The sequence below is a fragment of the Lepidothrix coronata genome, unplaced genomic scaffold, assembly GCF_001604755.1.
Source record: "Lepidothrix coronata isolate B3197 unplaced genomic scaffold, Lepidothrix_coronata-1.0 Scaffold28, whole genome shotgun sequence".
In the NCBI taxonomy this organism is placed as follows: domain Eukaryota; kingdom Metazoa; phylum Chordata; class Aves; order Passeriformes; family Pipridae; genus Lepidothrix; species Lepidothrix coronata.
The window spans coordinates 5,611,525-5,627,717 of record NW_016690208.1 but is presented as its reverse complement, the minus strand read 5'-3'; the positions used below and the strand labels follow the sequence as shown (position 1 = coordinate 5,627,717).

General features: G+C 49.6%; 1 protein-coding gene across 1 annotated transcript in view; it reads right to left on the bottom strand.

Annotated features, from left to right (window-relative positions):
- The window catches only part of LOC108495018 (carboxyl-terminal PDZ ligand of neuronal nitric oxide synthase protein-like), a 29,539-nt gene extending 13,346 nt beyond the window's left edge, over positions 1–16,193 (bottom strand). Inside the window, exons 1-2 of the mRNA XM_017810223.1 lie at positions 16,051–16,193; positions 12,189–12,260 (exon numbers count right to left, since the gene is read on the bottom strand). Coding sequence (XP_017665712.1) covers positions 12,189–12,260; positions 16,051–16,155 — 177 coding nt within the window. The 5' untranslated portion in view covers positions 16,156–16,193. The remainder of the gene's footprint in view (positions 1–12,188; positions 12,261–16,050) is intronic.

The window sequence follows — 16,193 nt, the reverse complement described above, 5'->3', positions numbered from 1 at the left end:
GAGGCTCTGTAATTAGTCTTTTCCACCTCTGAAAACCCACAGACTGTTCTAGAACAAAGCTACTCCGTCTGCTTTAAAAAAGGGTGGGACAAAAGCAGCCTTTTCATTGCCTCCTCCCTATTAAAGAGATAGTGCAATGCTGCTGAGCTCCATCCTGAGAGGCACAAGCAGCCTCACAGCCCAGTACAAGGTGACATCATCTGGCCTTTGGTGCCTCTCTGACAAAAGCACCATTGTGTGACTGTCACTTCCAGGAGCTCCCTGCTGTCCCCAGGTTTAATAGGGAGCTTTCCCACACATGGCCCTTCAGTCCTTGTTTGGCCAGGGCAGGCCAACCCCAGCTCACAGAGAAGCTTATTTTCTTCCCTACCTCTATTCACTTTGCAGGAGAAAACAAATTACCTTTTCCCTCTGCAGTGCCTTGGATGATTAATTAGGTTCAGTAATGAAGTAGTGTCTTGGGACCCCACCCCAACGGAGTCCATGTACCAGGCAGAGTGCACACGAGCATGAAAATGGTCCCTACCTGAAGGAGCTGCTAGGTTATTGCAGATAAAAAGTGCTAATTTCATTAGAAGCAGGTCAGATTCACCTGAAATAACCCTGAGAAGTGAAACTGCAGTTATACACTGTGACACCTTCAAGTAATTCTCTATTTCCCTATAAACACTGGTGTCATGAGGCCCTGTAGAGAAAGTCCTGGTTTAGTACGTTTCATATCCTAGTTGTCCTCCAGACTGATATGTAGGCCAAGAAGCAAGGTAGGAGACTGGATTGCTTTAAACCTTGCTCATCAATGTTCAAACAACAAAGCTCTAAAGAGCAGGAGCCAGGACTCTGCAGCAAGCTCAGAGCTTCATGGAAAAGCCCCAGACCCCCTGTATGGCTGTGGGAAGGTACCGGAGCATTTTGTGTGTCTGATTCTCACTCACAAAGCAAGAATGTTCACTTTCTATTTCATTCATTCAGTTCTGGTTACAGCCACTCTCTGCCAAGTGACAGCTACTCAGCACCTTGCTGGCAGGGCCAGGCCAGGCCACCAGATACTGCTCCTACAAAGACATGAGCAGGAGGCAACTGAGGATTTCTGCTGCTTGCTCCAAAATCCCTGTAGTATATTCTCTTCCTACCCACCCCTCCCCCTGAGCCTGACAGGCCACAGCAGGGGAGATGCTCCTGGATCACTTCAGGTATTTTGGCTAAGCTGTCCAGAGAGGAAAAAGAGAAGCTGGTGCTCTCAGAGAAGCAGGAGGGCAGGGAGAGATGGGACAGGTGATTAAAAGGGCTGCTTTGCTCTGTCTCTAGGAGTTGGTGTTTACTGCTTGCTTGGAGAGCGAATGAAAACTGAAAGCAAATTTTCTTCTTCTGTGGCTCTCCACAGGTGTGTTTGTGATGGTGTTCTTCGAGGAAGCAGAGCACTGTTCAGCCCACGAGCAGTCCATGGCCATGGGAGACAGGCAGGACCCACCACGGTGAGGCTGCGGGGGCTGCAGTGCGTGGGGTGGGGGCTTAATGGGGGTCCTGGCAGGGGCTCACACTGGCACAGCACAGAGACGGGGAGAAACCCTAATCCCACAGCCATGCTGAGGTTCTGACAAAGGCAGGTGCCAGGGTTTCAGGTCTCTAAATAATGCAACACACTGTGTTTATGTAAGGATGCTATTTTAGTGCAGGTGCCCAAGTGAAGGAGGACAGCACAGTGGAGGCAGCAGAGAGGCAGGCTGGGAGCCACCTGAGTGCAGGGATGGAGAGGGAATGTCGGTGCTCCCGAGGCCCAGAGCAGGCAGGTGAGGTAAAGATGGAGAAGGCTGAGGAGAGAAGGTCCCACACGTTCAACTCAATAACCAAGTCAACCCAGCCCCTGCTCCCAGGAGGGCCAGGTGTGACCTACAGTGGTTCCCCACTCCCAGCACCTGGTGCTGCTCTGCAGCCTCCTCCTTAAAGCCTCCAGACCTTGGGACGTGAAGGAGATGATGCTGAGCATGTCCTCCCAGCGTGGATACTTACCCAAAGGAGAAGGAGGAATCCAGCTTGCTGTTGAGAATCTGGAGAAGCTACATCTGCATGACTAACACCTGCTCTGGGTAAGTGCTGCAGGGAGGGAACATCTCCTGGCTTCCAAACCTGCTATCACACCCCATCTGCATCTCGTGTGCTGTCCACCAGCTCTGTGCCTTGTGGTTTCTCCTAACCACCTACCAGGGAAATTAGCATTTTCTTTGCATATCCACAGTGGAGTCAGGAAGCTGGACTTGGCACCTTTATCTTTGAGCAAGCAAAATCCAAGCTAGAATGAAGACTTGATGTCCATTTGCATTCAGAACCAGCACTCGATTACAAACTAGACCAGAATGAAAATGGGGGATGCTGAGCTCTGTGCAGGCCAGGCTCCTAGTCCTTTGCTAGGTGCAATCAGGCTTTGTTCTCCTTCATGGCAAAGAGTTCTTTGTTAGTTCAAGCCCTGGGTGCAGCTGAACCTTTCCACTCCTCAATGCCAGCAACTTCCATGAACAGCTTTGCTATGTGCTGGTCTGAGACAGTCAGGGACCAAAATAATCTGCTTTATTCCCAGCCAAGGAGACTTTTCCTGTATAGCTGTTAATACTATCGATCTCCAACAGTTCCACTTGAGAAAACATTTCTTACAGAAAGCCCAGTGACTTACAGTCGACCTCCAAGCATTGCACTGAAAGCATGTGTTTGCATCTGAGAGCAGCAACAGCACAGCAATTCCAGCCAGGAACAGGCCATTGAGCTCGGAGGGGGTCGGTCCCTGTAAGGCCACAGGGACTGTGTGGGGAAGGTCTGTTAGTGAAGACTTGGCAAGCAGTGCTCTAAGATCCTGCCTCCTTAGGAAAATCAGCAGAGTCAGGTCCAGGGCTCAGATGCAACTATTAAGAGGGATTTTCTAAAGCAGACAATTCTTAATTCCCATTGACTTCAGAAAGAGTCTTGGTTGTTCTGAACAACACACAGGGCACAAATGGCTTTTGGAATCTGCCCAAGAGCTCTTGTATCATGTGCATTTCTGGAATACAGCAAAGTGAAGACAAACAGAAGGGAGCTCACCCTTCTCCTGCCAGGCTGCCCCTGGCAGTCCCAGCTGGCACTACCCAGGTGTGTACCCCTGAGCAGATTCAGGCACTGCATGGATGACACGCTGCTTCTCACCAGTTGGGCCTTGGTTAGAGATTATTGAGTGCCAATAAAACTGCAATTGCTAAAGGAAGGTCTCTGGGTTCTCCTCAAATTGTCCATGAAGCCCTGCTCAAACTTGGAAACGAGACTGCTACTGTAAGAGAAAGGAAATTCAATGCTAATTGTGTCATTTCCAAAACTCCAGAATATTAAGCAGTTCAAGGACACCAATAGCCTCAGGGGAGCTACTGAGATTACTGAATCGTGATGAGAGAAGAGCTTGGGTTTAGATAGCGGGAATTCTGGAAAAAGAGGGTTTTACAGTATCAGTACTTGTTGTTATAGAGGTCTTATCATCAAAACTGTACCAGAGCATCACAGCCAGGGGCACAGGCAGAGGCAAGCAGATGAGGCCAGTACCTGGGTGTGCAACTACTTCAGACAGGTAAAGAAAGACGAAGAACTTGTTACAGACAGCTGTAAAAGCAGACACACAGAGTGGGAACCCACCTGAATGCACCTTTTCTCACTGCAAATACAGCTATGAAATGCTGATGTCCCCCTGCTTGGCAGTGACCACCCTCGGGGTGGATGCTTGTTCCACTTTCCTGACCCCTGCTCTGTCCCCACTGCCATTCCCAGCATCCATGGGCTAGCAGTGCTGTCAGCAGCAAGGTGTGAAGCCGTGGACAACAATGCACCTGCACTGCTCACATACAGGTCAGTGATTAACTCCAGAGAGTGTTCCCTGCCCCAGCTCACAGCTGCTCCTGCCACCAGCTTGGGTGCAAGGAAGCAAGACAAGCAGGAGACCAGCACTGCCCTGGGGGGCAGCAACATGGAAATAGGAAAGTGTGCCTGGGATGGCAGTTGATGCCCTGCAAATCATTAACAGCAGCAGCACAGGCTGCAGCAGGACTGAACTGGTCCATGATGGTTTGGGATCACTGAACCTTAGTGCTCCATGTGCTGCATGTGGCTCTATGGTAGGCACACAGTACTCAACAGGTAGGAAACACCAGCTTTTGGGCCAGTTCTACCACATGCCTGAAGAGTGCCTGTGTGCCTTACACCCTCCTGGAGCAGCTGTGACTGCCCTGTCCTCCATCACACTGCCTCTAATCTTAACACATCCCGCTGCTCTTCTTCATGTGACAAAAAGGATTTGATTTTTAGAAAGAAACCCCTGGAGCTCAGAGGGTTTGGTGGGATTCCTGGGGGTACGCTGGACCTGGCTGTGCAGGGAGTAGGTGATCCAAGGCCCTGGGCTGTGATGCTCCCCGGAATGCACAGGGCCACATCCTCCCCCCCCAGCAGACCCACCCATGGCAGGATCTCTGCAGCAGCAGTGACAGAAGGATGGAGGAAGCGGGAAGTGACTCAGGTGTCCTGAAAACTGTCAGGCTGCTGCCAATTAGTCCAAATAACCCATCTGGCCCAGGGAAAGGACATCTAAAGAATGTTTAATCACTGCTGCAAGAAAGAAGGAAAACCATCCCGTAATGCCTTTGAAAAATCCCTGCTCTCTCATCAAAGCATCATTCCTTCCAGGGACCCATTCAAGACTTTCATTCTGCAGGTTTAACATACAGTAATTTGGTCAAAACATGAAGTAGCTTGTCAAAGTATTATGTTAAGTGGCACTGATTCTGTTTGCCTTCAGGCCTCATTTAGTACAGAACAAAAGCAGAACCAAGAAAGCAAATGGACCAAGCTATTGTTAGCAAATCTTATTTTAGTAGACTGAATTTGGCTTTGTGGTCATGGTCCCTCAGGGTCCCATCTCCTCAGAATGCTGATCCATAAGGACAAAATCAAGACAACATCTACAAGAGCACCCATTGCTGTGGCACTCAACCTAAGGAATGGAAAGGCTCAGTCAAGGCATGAGGTTACACCACAGCCAAAGGCTGATTTGTTTTTTATTTTTCCCTGCCTGTAGATGGTTTCATCCATGGGACAGGTTTAAGTGTTCGCATCTTCATGGGCCATCTTGTTGTGTTCCTGAAACACATCCCCCTGCTCTGCTGGAAATCCCCCTGTGCACTTGTATTAGCTGTGCAAGGAGGGTCTCTGCTCCACCCCACAGGCAACCCCAGCTTCTGTGCTCTGCAGTTGTCACTCAGACTGAGGCACCTCCTCGTTACCAAGCCAATCCAATATCCTTGCTACCCTCTGGTTACCATCTCAATTACATTTTTTCAGACACCAACAAAGAAGCAGCTTTGAGTCGTGGCTGAGTGTTCTCCACCACAATGTAATTTGAAAGCCATTGTATTTCATCTCTGTAATACTCTACAACCAGGAACATAATTGGTGAAAAAGCCTCTCTATTTCAAACTAGATAAAAGCTGTGCAGAGATCTCATACTCTGATATTTTAGCTAGTGAAATTAAATGCTTCAGTAATATAATGATAATTCTGGTAAAGGCACTTTATTTTACAATTAAAAGGTACCTGCTCCATTGCCAAGATTCAGCCTTAGACAAAAAATCTGTCTTGTTCTATTTAGCACTAACATTTTAATTTAGCTTTTATCTACTTAACTGCTGCTTTTATTAGCCTTCAACTAAACTCCAATCCACCATGACTCTCATGCAAAACAGTATTAATGTGCCTCCCTGTTCCACTCCCTCGCTGGAGAAGCCATGGAGTTCTGAGCACTCTGAGGAAGGCACTAAAGGTCGCTGTTGCCTGGAGATGACACATTTCACTGACTGATCCCTCCACCCATCTGTTATCAATCATACACTGAACAGGCTGGAAGAACTGAAGCATCTCTAGTCACTGGCCACTCCTCAAAAACTGGGCCATAGCATGTGGCTAGTGAAAAAGCCCTAAGCTGTCTTTTGTCACAGTGGCCTGTATTCACAGCTTGACCAGTCCCCACTTGTTTCAGTTCAGAAGTGACAGAAGGTGACTAATTATTCTGTGGCAAGAAGTCCAGGGGTGATTTAGGGTTGGAGATGAGCAGGGTGGACATCTGCAGGAGTTTGTAAGTCAGTGGAGCAGCTCTATGACACGGTAAGACCCCCAGGTAGTGAGCAGAAGGCTGGATTCTTGTGTAATCTGAGGTGTTTTTTCCTCTCCTCCCACTCAAGATGTACAAGCAGAGCACAGTCAGTTCTCCACCGCAGTCACACAACGCTGCCTAGAAACGCTGTGCATGGTGCCACTGCAAAACCAGCTCATTAAGAGCTTCTTCCCTGTGTGTTATGATAATGGGAACAGCAGATAATGTGTAAAACAAGACTGGGTTAGTCGGAAACAGGGCAGACTTGATTCTTCTAGAAAAGCAGCTTCTACATTTTGAAAGCCATTTCTTCAGTTTATGAAATGACACTTTCTGTAAGGCCAGGAAAGCAACATGTGCACAGAGCACACCTGAGCCTGCCAAGGTGACCACGGACTGGGTGACACGTGTAGAGAGGCCTAAAGAGCTGCACCTACATCACCCACCCTTCCAAACTCAACCTTGGGCCTTCATGGCATGGGACATTAGAGAGATGAGTCCCACCTGGTGTTTTGGCTAATTAGGGCTGCAGGGCAGACTGGGAAAGGGGAGTGGTTATAAACCTCAGCGGCAGGGCAGGAATCCCTTCCTGCAAGCAGGGTGAGGAGCAGTGTCTGAGAGGTGCTCAAGCTGAGGCCACTTGTTTTGCCTGGAGAAATGGATTCTTGCCACACCTTCTGCCAGAGGGCTCACCTCCTGCAACATCCTGTGCTGCACAAAGGTAAGGCCTGAAATGTGTCTGTTATCACTTAATGTAGGGTGGCAGCCCTGTCAGGTCCCTTATCTTCCTACAGACCAGCAAACAGGCTGTGGGAACCAAACTCGGGGCTGTTTGCAGCGTGGAAGAGTAACAAGCTTTCCAGTAGAGCAGTGCACTGAATGTGGCAGTTCCAGGGCTCCCTGTCCCAGTTAAACCCACTAACCAGTCCTCGGGCATGGGAGAGGGCAAAGAAGCTGCCGAGGGGCTGGGCTGGGGAAGGCTCCAGTGAAGGTGTAATAGGAATGGGTGCAAAATCTGCTGGATCATGGAAATGGGCTAATGTGTGTGTGGGTACACTAGATATTCTGCAGGGCTGCTGCTTAGATTCTAATGAGAGCCTAATTAGAGGTCTAGGGGTCTCTGGCTCCACACCCAATCCCCTCCTCTTGGATGGGAGCAGGTAAGAGGCTGCCTGGCAAGGCTCAGGTAGGACCTTCAGAGCACACGGTGGGAATCCTGCCTCCTGGGAAGCCCATCCTGATCCCCATCCTTGAGCACTAGACTCTGCTATAGCTGTAACAAATAGAGGAAAACAAACTAATGAGGCATTAGGGCTAAACTTAGCTGCAATTAACACTTAATTACCACCCTGAAAACACTTGCTGTATTTTGCCAGGGCCTGGAAAGGTAAACCCAATTAACTTAATCTTGTGTGGTAGAAACCTTAAACTGGCTCAGATGCCTGTTGTGGATGGGAGCTGGGAGTAACTGGTATTTTTGAGACCACAGTGCCTGGAGCTGAGCAGTCTTGTGGGTGGGCTGGATAATGGGACACACCCCTGCTCAGGGCACCAGGTGCCTGGAGAAGAGAAGGGCTGTATGGCAAGGATGTCTTGGACCAAGTTATAGATGTGTAGTGAGAAGGCTGTCTGCCTGGGAAAGCTGAGGGAACTGTTCTAGAACAATCTCACTAACGGGTCTGTGAAACATCTCTATCACGGTGATAAATTAAGCTGAGAGGGCTGAAGGCGGTCGCCCTGCCCTCTGCCAGCTGTCCACCTGGTTCCTCTCCTTCTGTAGCAAGAGCAGATAAATCACATCCATATTTGCTCCTGAACCATTGCAATTTACAGCCTGGCAGAGCTCTGAGTGTGAGCTGCTGTGTGAGCCAGCCCAGCTCTCAGACTGGGAGCTGCTGGAGTGCAGAGGCAGGTTCTGTGTGGCTGTCTCTGCTGCCTCTGCTTCACAAGTTTGCACTGTAGGATTGTAACTTACTCATCCTGATTTAAATTGCTGTCATGTCGCACTTCAGCACTACCAGTTGATATTTGGCAGTCACTCTGACTTGCAGTGTGGCAAGATTGCACTTCCTCACTCAAATACCATGTGGAGAAACTGCAGAGTGTTGAGGCTCTGCTTAAAGCATGGATGCAGTAAGAGTGATCAGGGTAAGAGGGAGGCTGAAGTGAGAACCCAGTTCTCACACCGAGGAGAACTCAGGCACTTCTGATATATCCTGTGTCAAGAATTATAAATGTTTGTTTCTCTGGCACACTTGCCTCTGGGGAAAAAGGCTTATTGATTAAATTAAGTGCAAGAAATGTGGAGGTAACAGAAGAAACAGTAGTCTGGATGCCTGCCTCCTGTTTGTTCATCCTGGTGTTTGGATGGGCACTGCACCAGCTGGCTGTTCCCTTATGGAATGATTAAATAATCCAACATCTGGCTCCTTTCTCAGTGTCAATACCTGCTTAGGTCCAAGCTAGACCTTCCAAATAGAACTGAAATTTCTAGGCTTCAGAGATATGTAAGTGCAAATGCCAAGGAAACTGATTCTGTGCCTCAGAGGTATTTAAATGGAGTGTCTTGGGGAATTGCTGCAGCAGGCTGTCTGTGGGGATGACAGGCTTTGACACTTACTCCCACTCTGTCCTTGTACAACTCACCACTCAAAATAGCAGCACTTCACTGGGGCTGCTTGGCTGGCTCTGAAGTGCTGGACTGAGAGGAGTGTTGCCCTAGGAAGGGAACAGCTGACTTTCTGCTCTGGTCAGTGCTGGCTCTGGGGAATGGATGCAGGATAATGTGGTGATATTAACCTTGCACTTAAAGCCTGGTCTTCCAGACTAAGATTTTTTTGAGCAACCTCAGGAGCTTCAAGGAAACATTTTGTGTTTTACGAAACCCATCTTCGCATTAGCTACCACTTGACTTGTGCAGGAGGAAAAACCTTGTGCATAAGCTCCCTGGAGTGCTGAGAAGGCTCAAATACCTGCAGATGAATCCACTCCAACAGAAAGCCAGCTCCACCAGGACGCTGACAGAGCACAGGAGCAGCAGCTGTCAGACACCCAGACCTGGATGGCCTCGGGCAGCCGGAGGCAGCAGATGCTGCTCCCTGGGAGGTGGAGGAATTCCTGCCTGGGTGCTTGGAGCTGCAGGATGAATTGGACTCTGCTAAACAGACACTTGACATGCCTGTCAGAGTACAGTGTACTTATCCAAGCAGCAAACTCATTTCATCACCTCCCCTGCCAGGGCAAGAGGTAGAAGGATTAGTTTGAACTCTGATCGTATAATAACAACATGGCAGCTGTATGCAGCTAATAATCCATTGGGAGGATTAGCAAACTTAAAGTTGTCTAGCTCTGCATAATGGGAAGCTAAGAACAGCAGCTTCCCTGTTCTACCTATTGCATTTGCATTCCCTCCAGTGGAAACATAGAACATGATGAGACAAGGTTTTCCAGTCTGTTATGAAATGGGAATCTAATGTGTGACTAATGGAGTATTGCTAGCAATTCTACAAGCATCCATTCAGCCTGGAAGATGGATTTAAGCTTTACTAGGAGAGTGCATCTTAAATACCTACTGCCAAAGAGCAGGTCACGATTTCAGCAGGCTAATGCTAAAACGTGTTGTTTGAGGCTCCCTGAGAGCAATGTCCTGAACTCTGCAAGCAGAGTGCTCTCTAATGCATGGAGAATCCCACTGAACTGCTCCCCAGTTCCCTGGCATAATTCATGTGCAACTGGTAGAACAGCCCAGTATAAAACACAGGACAAGGCTTAGCATTTGGAGTTGCTACTTCCCTTATGGCTCTCTCAGGGCACTTGGAGTGCTCGGTAGCTGGAGGCTTTTCCCTGGGAAAAGCGCTTTTCATCACAGCAATGAGACATTGTAGTGGGAAGGCAGTTTTGGAGCTTGTATCAATTTACTGATGAGTAACTAGAGTAACCAGCTCTGTCACAGCCTGGAAAAGGGAGCTGTGACTCCTCATCCTCCTCCCTGTGGCCCTCCCGGCGTGGCAGCGGTGAGTAACAGCCTGGCTGTGCTGTGGGCTGGCTCCCGCCTCTCCCATGTCACAGGGCACAGGGAGCAGCACAGGGAATGTTGTGCTGGGGCTTGTACCGTGCGACTTTCCCCTTCCGCTCCAGTAGAGAATTCCAGTGGAACACTGGAGTGCACAAAGGATGAAAGCTCCAGCACGATGTGCCCCTGCCAGCACTTGGCAGGGCTGTGGGACCTTACTCACGCCTGCAGTGCAAACAGGCACCACCACTCACAATAACGTGGCAGCAGAATACTCACTTCCCTCAACAGCTTCTTCCACCGTTTCCTCCCAGTTGCAACTGGTGCTGCTGAGAGTCCATGGGAAAAAACTCCAGTACAGGCAAGGCCTCTGCATGCAAATGAACGCTACATAAATAAACCCCATCTTCCCTCAGTTCCTAGGTTGGGTACTCTGTGCACTAGAATTCTCTTCAAAGACCTCCCAGTTCATTCTTTATGCTCTAATTAAGGATCAGTGCCAATTAACTATCTTCAATAGAGGAGCATCTTCCGCTCAGCAGCCAGGAAGTGTCTGAATAAGATCCTGCTGTACAATGTGCACATGAAAAGGGAAGGCCCTCCCTTTTTGGAACAGGTTTCCAAGATTAAAAACCCACGATAGAATACAGGATGCCTACTTTAAAAATATTGTGTGATAAGATTAATTGATGGCATCCAGGAATGCAGAGTGGGTTTTTATATCTCTCGTAGCACTCAAGCATGCTGTTGCACTCCCAGGGCTCTGAACCACGTACCATTGTGGCAACAGCAGGTGTGAAAATGGAATGCAACACTTTCTTTTAAGTGATATTAAAATATGATTTGCTTTTTCAAGGTTTTCTGTCAAGGGTGTTATCCAGTCAAAGATCAGCAGAAGTGCAGTGTCAAATCTGATGATAAATACTGATTCAGATGAAAAACTGTCAGTAGCTATGCCAGCACCTAAAATGCCCTGGTGGTCTTCACCTACTGCCTTTGCTTCCTATAGATGTTCACCTGTTCCATAAATAACCAGGCAATTTAGACTGCTGCTGCACTGTGTTCTGAGCAAGAGCTGTGCTAATAGTCTGAGCAGGGAAAGGGAGGGGAATGTCATTTCTGAGCTTGGCTGGAGATGAATACATCAGCTCCCCAGCCAGTTACAGGCTAAGTTTAAAAAGCACTATTCTGAAGGAAAATTAGATGGTTAAACACTGGGGGGGAGGGGAGAAAATAGGATAATCCCTTCAAAGCTTTAAATGGAAGAGTCTCAAACCTGCTTCAGCTGATGTGAGACATATGAACAGCCTCAGAATTAAGACCCCTGCAAAACTTCAGCCAGACACAGCAGCTGCACTGCCTTTTGGGGGAGATGCACTTGAACTGGTTATACACGAAGCAGATGTGAGCTACCCACCCTGCTAATCACAGCTAAATCTGGTGACCATTCACAGCCTGCTCTGCAGAACAAAGGGGTAGAGGAGGAAGAGCACAGGCTTGGTGATGAGAAACAAGAACTGTAAAACTGTACTGGAGGATGGGAAGAGCAGCAAATTATTCCATGAGCAGCAGAATCCACAAAGTCTAGTCAGATGGGATTTACATCCATCACATCTGTCAGGCCACTGATGTGTCAATATATAATAACACAGTATATCTGGAACTGTCAATGAATTTAAGTGCTTTTGTGGAGCAGATTGTGTTCATCTTATTTTTCACACACACAAAGCTCCATACAGGATAAATAAATCTCTTAGGGTCAAGGAGAAGCCCCATACCTCCTCAGCACAGAAGAGGGGTTTATGTTTGAGTTTTGCTAACTGATCCCTTTGCAAAGAGTAGAGGATGGATCTATCTTAAGATGCCTTGGGAATTTCAGGAGAAGCTTGTTACAAACTCGACTGTGCTGAGATTTGAGCTGCAGATAGGAAGGGCTGGGGGGAATGCAGAACAGCACACTGTGACCAAGTTCCTCCATGGAATGTAACCCTTTGTTCCACGTGGGCTCAGCTCTTTTGAACTTACCCGGATCCTCCTCATGGCTGCCACAATCTCCACGCGGCTGTTGGGCCTGGGGACGTCCAAGCTGCCGATGTACTGAAAGACAGAACAGTGAGATGTCTGTTCAGCAATGCACAGGTCAGTGGTGTTTCTTCAAAACAAACAGCATCTCTCATTTATTTAGTCCCTCCTTGGCTAGACTCTCTTGACTCAGGAGATTATAGGAGTATGTGTTGTGGATAATGTTATCAAAGTCAGCGAGTTCATGGATTTCTAAGGTCGGGTGTGAGGCTCTGACCTCATTTGGATTCTGGATGTGCCTTTACCAGTGCTTTGCAGGGCAATGTCTGCTGCTAATTGAGTTACAATCCTGTGGGTCTGAAAATGGGACTGTCCATCCTTTGTTCTTCCCTGCTACATCTGCTTTCAAAAGGCTCAGACCTAAAGGCATGTAAGAGTTGGAAGGCTGCAAACAGCTTTCCTGGAAAAGGCTTGTGATTCTGGCCTAAGTTTTCAGTCTGGACCATCAGACTGAAGGTGTCTCCCTGGACACCACTGTCACTGCTTGGTTGGACCAGCTCAGCTGTCTGCAGAATCCTGGTAAGCCCAAATCTGTGTCCTACACCCCTGTTTATAACTCTACTTAGAAGAGCTGCAGTCCTAACCACGGGTAAGGCTGGGCTGCCCTTGGCGTTGAGTGTCAGCATCTCAGTGTAGGCTCCAGTTCTAACTCGGCCCCTTACTGGGGTCTGAGATGTGGCAGATGGTGGGTGGGTTCCCAGCACCTCCACCTCTACCAGAACACTCAGAGCCTCCTGTGAGTTGGTTGCCTGTTCTCCTGTGTGGAATGGCAGTTATGTTGCAGATGCTCCAGGGGTTGTCAGGGAAGACCTGCAGGCAGCTTCCCGCTGCTCCTGTGCTGCCTGTACTCTGCCCTCGTGCTGGGTTGTAACGCTTGTGTGCCAGAGCAGAACCTGCTTGTGCACCTGTTGGCAGGAGGCAGCTGCTGCTGCGCAGGGGGACTGGTGACAGCACATGTGGCACGGAGGCGCAGGAGTGCTGCCTGTGCTGCCAAGTGGAGGAGGCAGAAAGCTGCCAGCTCAGGCTGGAGAATGAGGAAAATATGTGGCATCCTGGGCAGTCACAATGTGTGGGGAGCAAAGGCAAAGGCCACTCAGGCTGTAAGGTGGTGTGGCTCACTGCATGTCAGGGGCACGCTGGTGAGGACAGGAAGAATGTCATCTGAGTGAGAGGGTGAGGGCCTGATGACTAATGCCAGTGTGTGCCAGGTGTGGCCCTGGCAGTCAGGGGCAGGTGCCAGACTTGGCACTGGCAGGATCCCAGTGAGGCCCATCTCTGCTCTTGTGGGGGGGCAGAGGGCAGCTCCCAAAGCTTAGTGAGCCTCCCAGGAGCATTTGGTTCATGAGCTGCATCTGGTTTTTAGTGTGTGGTTTAGTTGAGGAGGTTTTTTTTGGAAGTTGTTTCCTTGCGGAGAGGAAAGGAGAAGGAGGAGCAGCTAATCAGGAGGCCCCTGCAAACATTCAGGGTGATAATATACATATGAACAGAGACAAAATAATACCCCAAAAGCAGCCCCATAGCTATCACTGTTACTGACACAGTTCTGGTTTGATTTCTCCACTGTAACACTTGCAGCTTGCAATGGGTTTTATCTTGTAAAATGTGTACTTAAAAGGGCTTTCAGAGATGAGCTCTCCTGGCTCAGTCTTTACTGCTCTTTCTCCTGCCTTGAAATAAACACTGCAAGCAATCTGAAAGGTCATCTGGCTTTGCTGCTGCTTCTGTAAATGCCTTTGTAAAATGGCATTTTTAAGAGCAGTTAAGTTCAGCTATAGCCTTTGGTAAACCACAGGAGAGCCAAACTCAGATCACAAGAGCTTGAGGGCAGCAGGGAGGGGAGCATCAGAGCCAGGGCTTCCTTCTGGGCTGGTGGGGAGAGCAGGGCTGTATTGCTCCAGATCTGTGGCCTCTTTGGTGTGCAGATCTCCTTCCCCGCTCTGCCATGGCTGTCAGTACAGTCACAGGTAATCCAGAGGAATTCCATGCAGCCAGCTGGCCTTTTGTCTGCCACAACAGAGCTGCAGTGGGGAACAGGCTAAATTGCTAAATTTATTGGGGCAAGAGGAGAGCTGGTGACTGCTGAGCCAGAGGAGATTGTCCCAAACTCCCTGCTCTGGCCTTGCTGCAGAGTTTGGGTACCTGTGCTCCCACACAGAGCCACGAAGCTCATGAAACAGCACGTGAAGCTCTGCCCAAACAGCCGCCTTTCCAGAAGCAGCTCCCAGTACTGACCTCCTGAAGATTACAGGGGAAGTAAGGCAGTTTGGAATGTGGAGATTAGAGAGTGAGCGTGGTCAGTAGGATTGCCTGGTGAGGGACACCTGCAGCCAGCTGCAGCCTTGTCATTGTCAGCGTCCCAGCTGACTGATGTGGCCACAATGAGCAGCCTAATTGGAAGAGACAGACTATAGAGCAGAACCAAGCAAGCTCAGTTACTACGGCAATGCAAACCCCATCCCAGACCCACACATCCTAACAGCCTGTTATCCACTCCAGCTCTGGATGCCTGCAGCTGTCAATCTGAAGAAGCCAGTTTCACTCAGTTAAAGATACAGTTGCTTCCCATCTTTTAAAAATCAAAATAAGGATTTTTTTTTTCTCCTTGGCACAGTGTACAGCCCAGCAAATGTTAATTTAACTCAAGAAATCACAGATTATTTGTTTTTCTCCCCCCGAGGAAGAGAAATTTTTTAAAATACGTGATTAGCTGTCTATTCAGATTCATCCCATATCCTGCTTAAATCTTACAGCTCTTTTAGTAGGAAAACCAAAGGGCACAAAATCTGTATTTCAAAGCTTTATTGGAATGTATATGCCCCTTCTTTCCAGCTCAGGAGACAGCAGGCGTGAATTCCATTTCTAATCTGTGTTAGGCCACCTGCAAAGAGGGGAAGGGAGCCTGTGAGTTGCTCCAGCAAAATGCAATTCTTCTTGTCAGCTGAATTATAAACCCGTTCCCTGTGCTGTCTACAGAATGCCAATTCCAATGGAGCCACTCTCTGAGAGTGCTGCTGTGCTGCCAGGCTGTTCCTCATAATCAATATGAAATTTCTGACGATATCAGTATTTCTTTCTGATGCAGACCTTGCCCGCCCTGCTTTTTGTGCAGTGAAGGGGTCAAATGGAGCAAGGCACTATTATTTAAGCAGCACACAGCAGTCTGCTGGTTTCTAAGGGAATAGGGAGCTGTTGCCCCACTGTGACAGGAGGAGGGTTTTGCCCGATGGGGGACAGGACAGGCACCCGATCGGGCAGGGACGTGCACCTGGCACAGTGTCCACGGTGCTGTCAGGAGGGGTCATCCCAAACCAGCTCCCAAACGAGGTGCACGAGGCAGTGCCTAAGGATTGCACAGCCCACAAAATACTGGGAAAAGCACAAGAACCTGTTTGATTGTGCTAATTAAATGTAAGGCTTTCAAAGCTGATGGCTGTTTTCTTTAGACTCCCTTAGACCTGGCCCACGGTTGCCTGGCCCAGGGGCACTTCCAGAGCTGAAGAGACAGCCCGTGGCAGGGCTGGGGGGGGCTCGGCGAGCCTGGCCTCGAGCCATGGGGCCAAGGGCCCGTGGCCAGTGGGTGCCACCCCGGTGGGTGCTGGACAGCACCGGACCCCCAGCCCGCGGGGACCCCCAGCCCGGGGCTGGCTACCAGAGGCAAAGAAGGGAGAGCCCGGGGGGCCGCTGCCAAAGCCCCCGAGCCCTCAAAGCCCCCGAGCGCGGGGGGACGCGGGGCTGCGACAGGCGGGGGGGACCCGCTGCGCCCCCCGCCCCGGGGGCTGGGGAGGGGAGCGCGCCCGGGGCTCACCTTGGCCTGGAAGTGGATGCCGTGCTGGAAGGCCTCCTCGTTGTGCAGCGGGACGCGGGAGTCGCAGCCATCGTCCACCAGGTTGTACCGGTTCTTCACCGGCATGGCGGCGGGCGGGCGGCCGCCTCAGCCCGCGGCCGCAC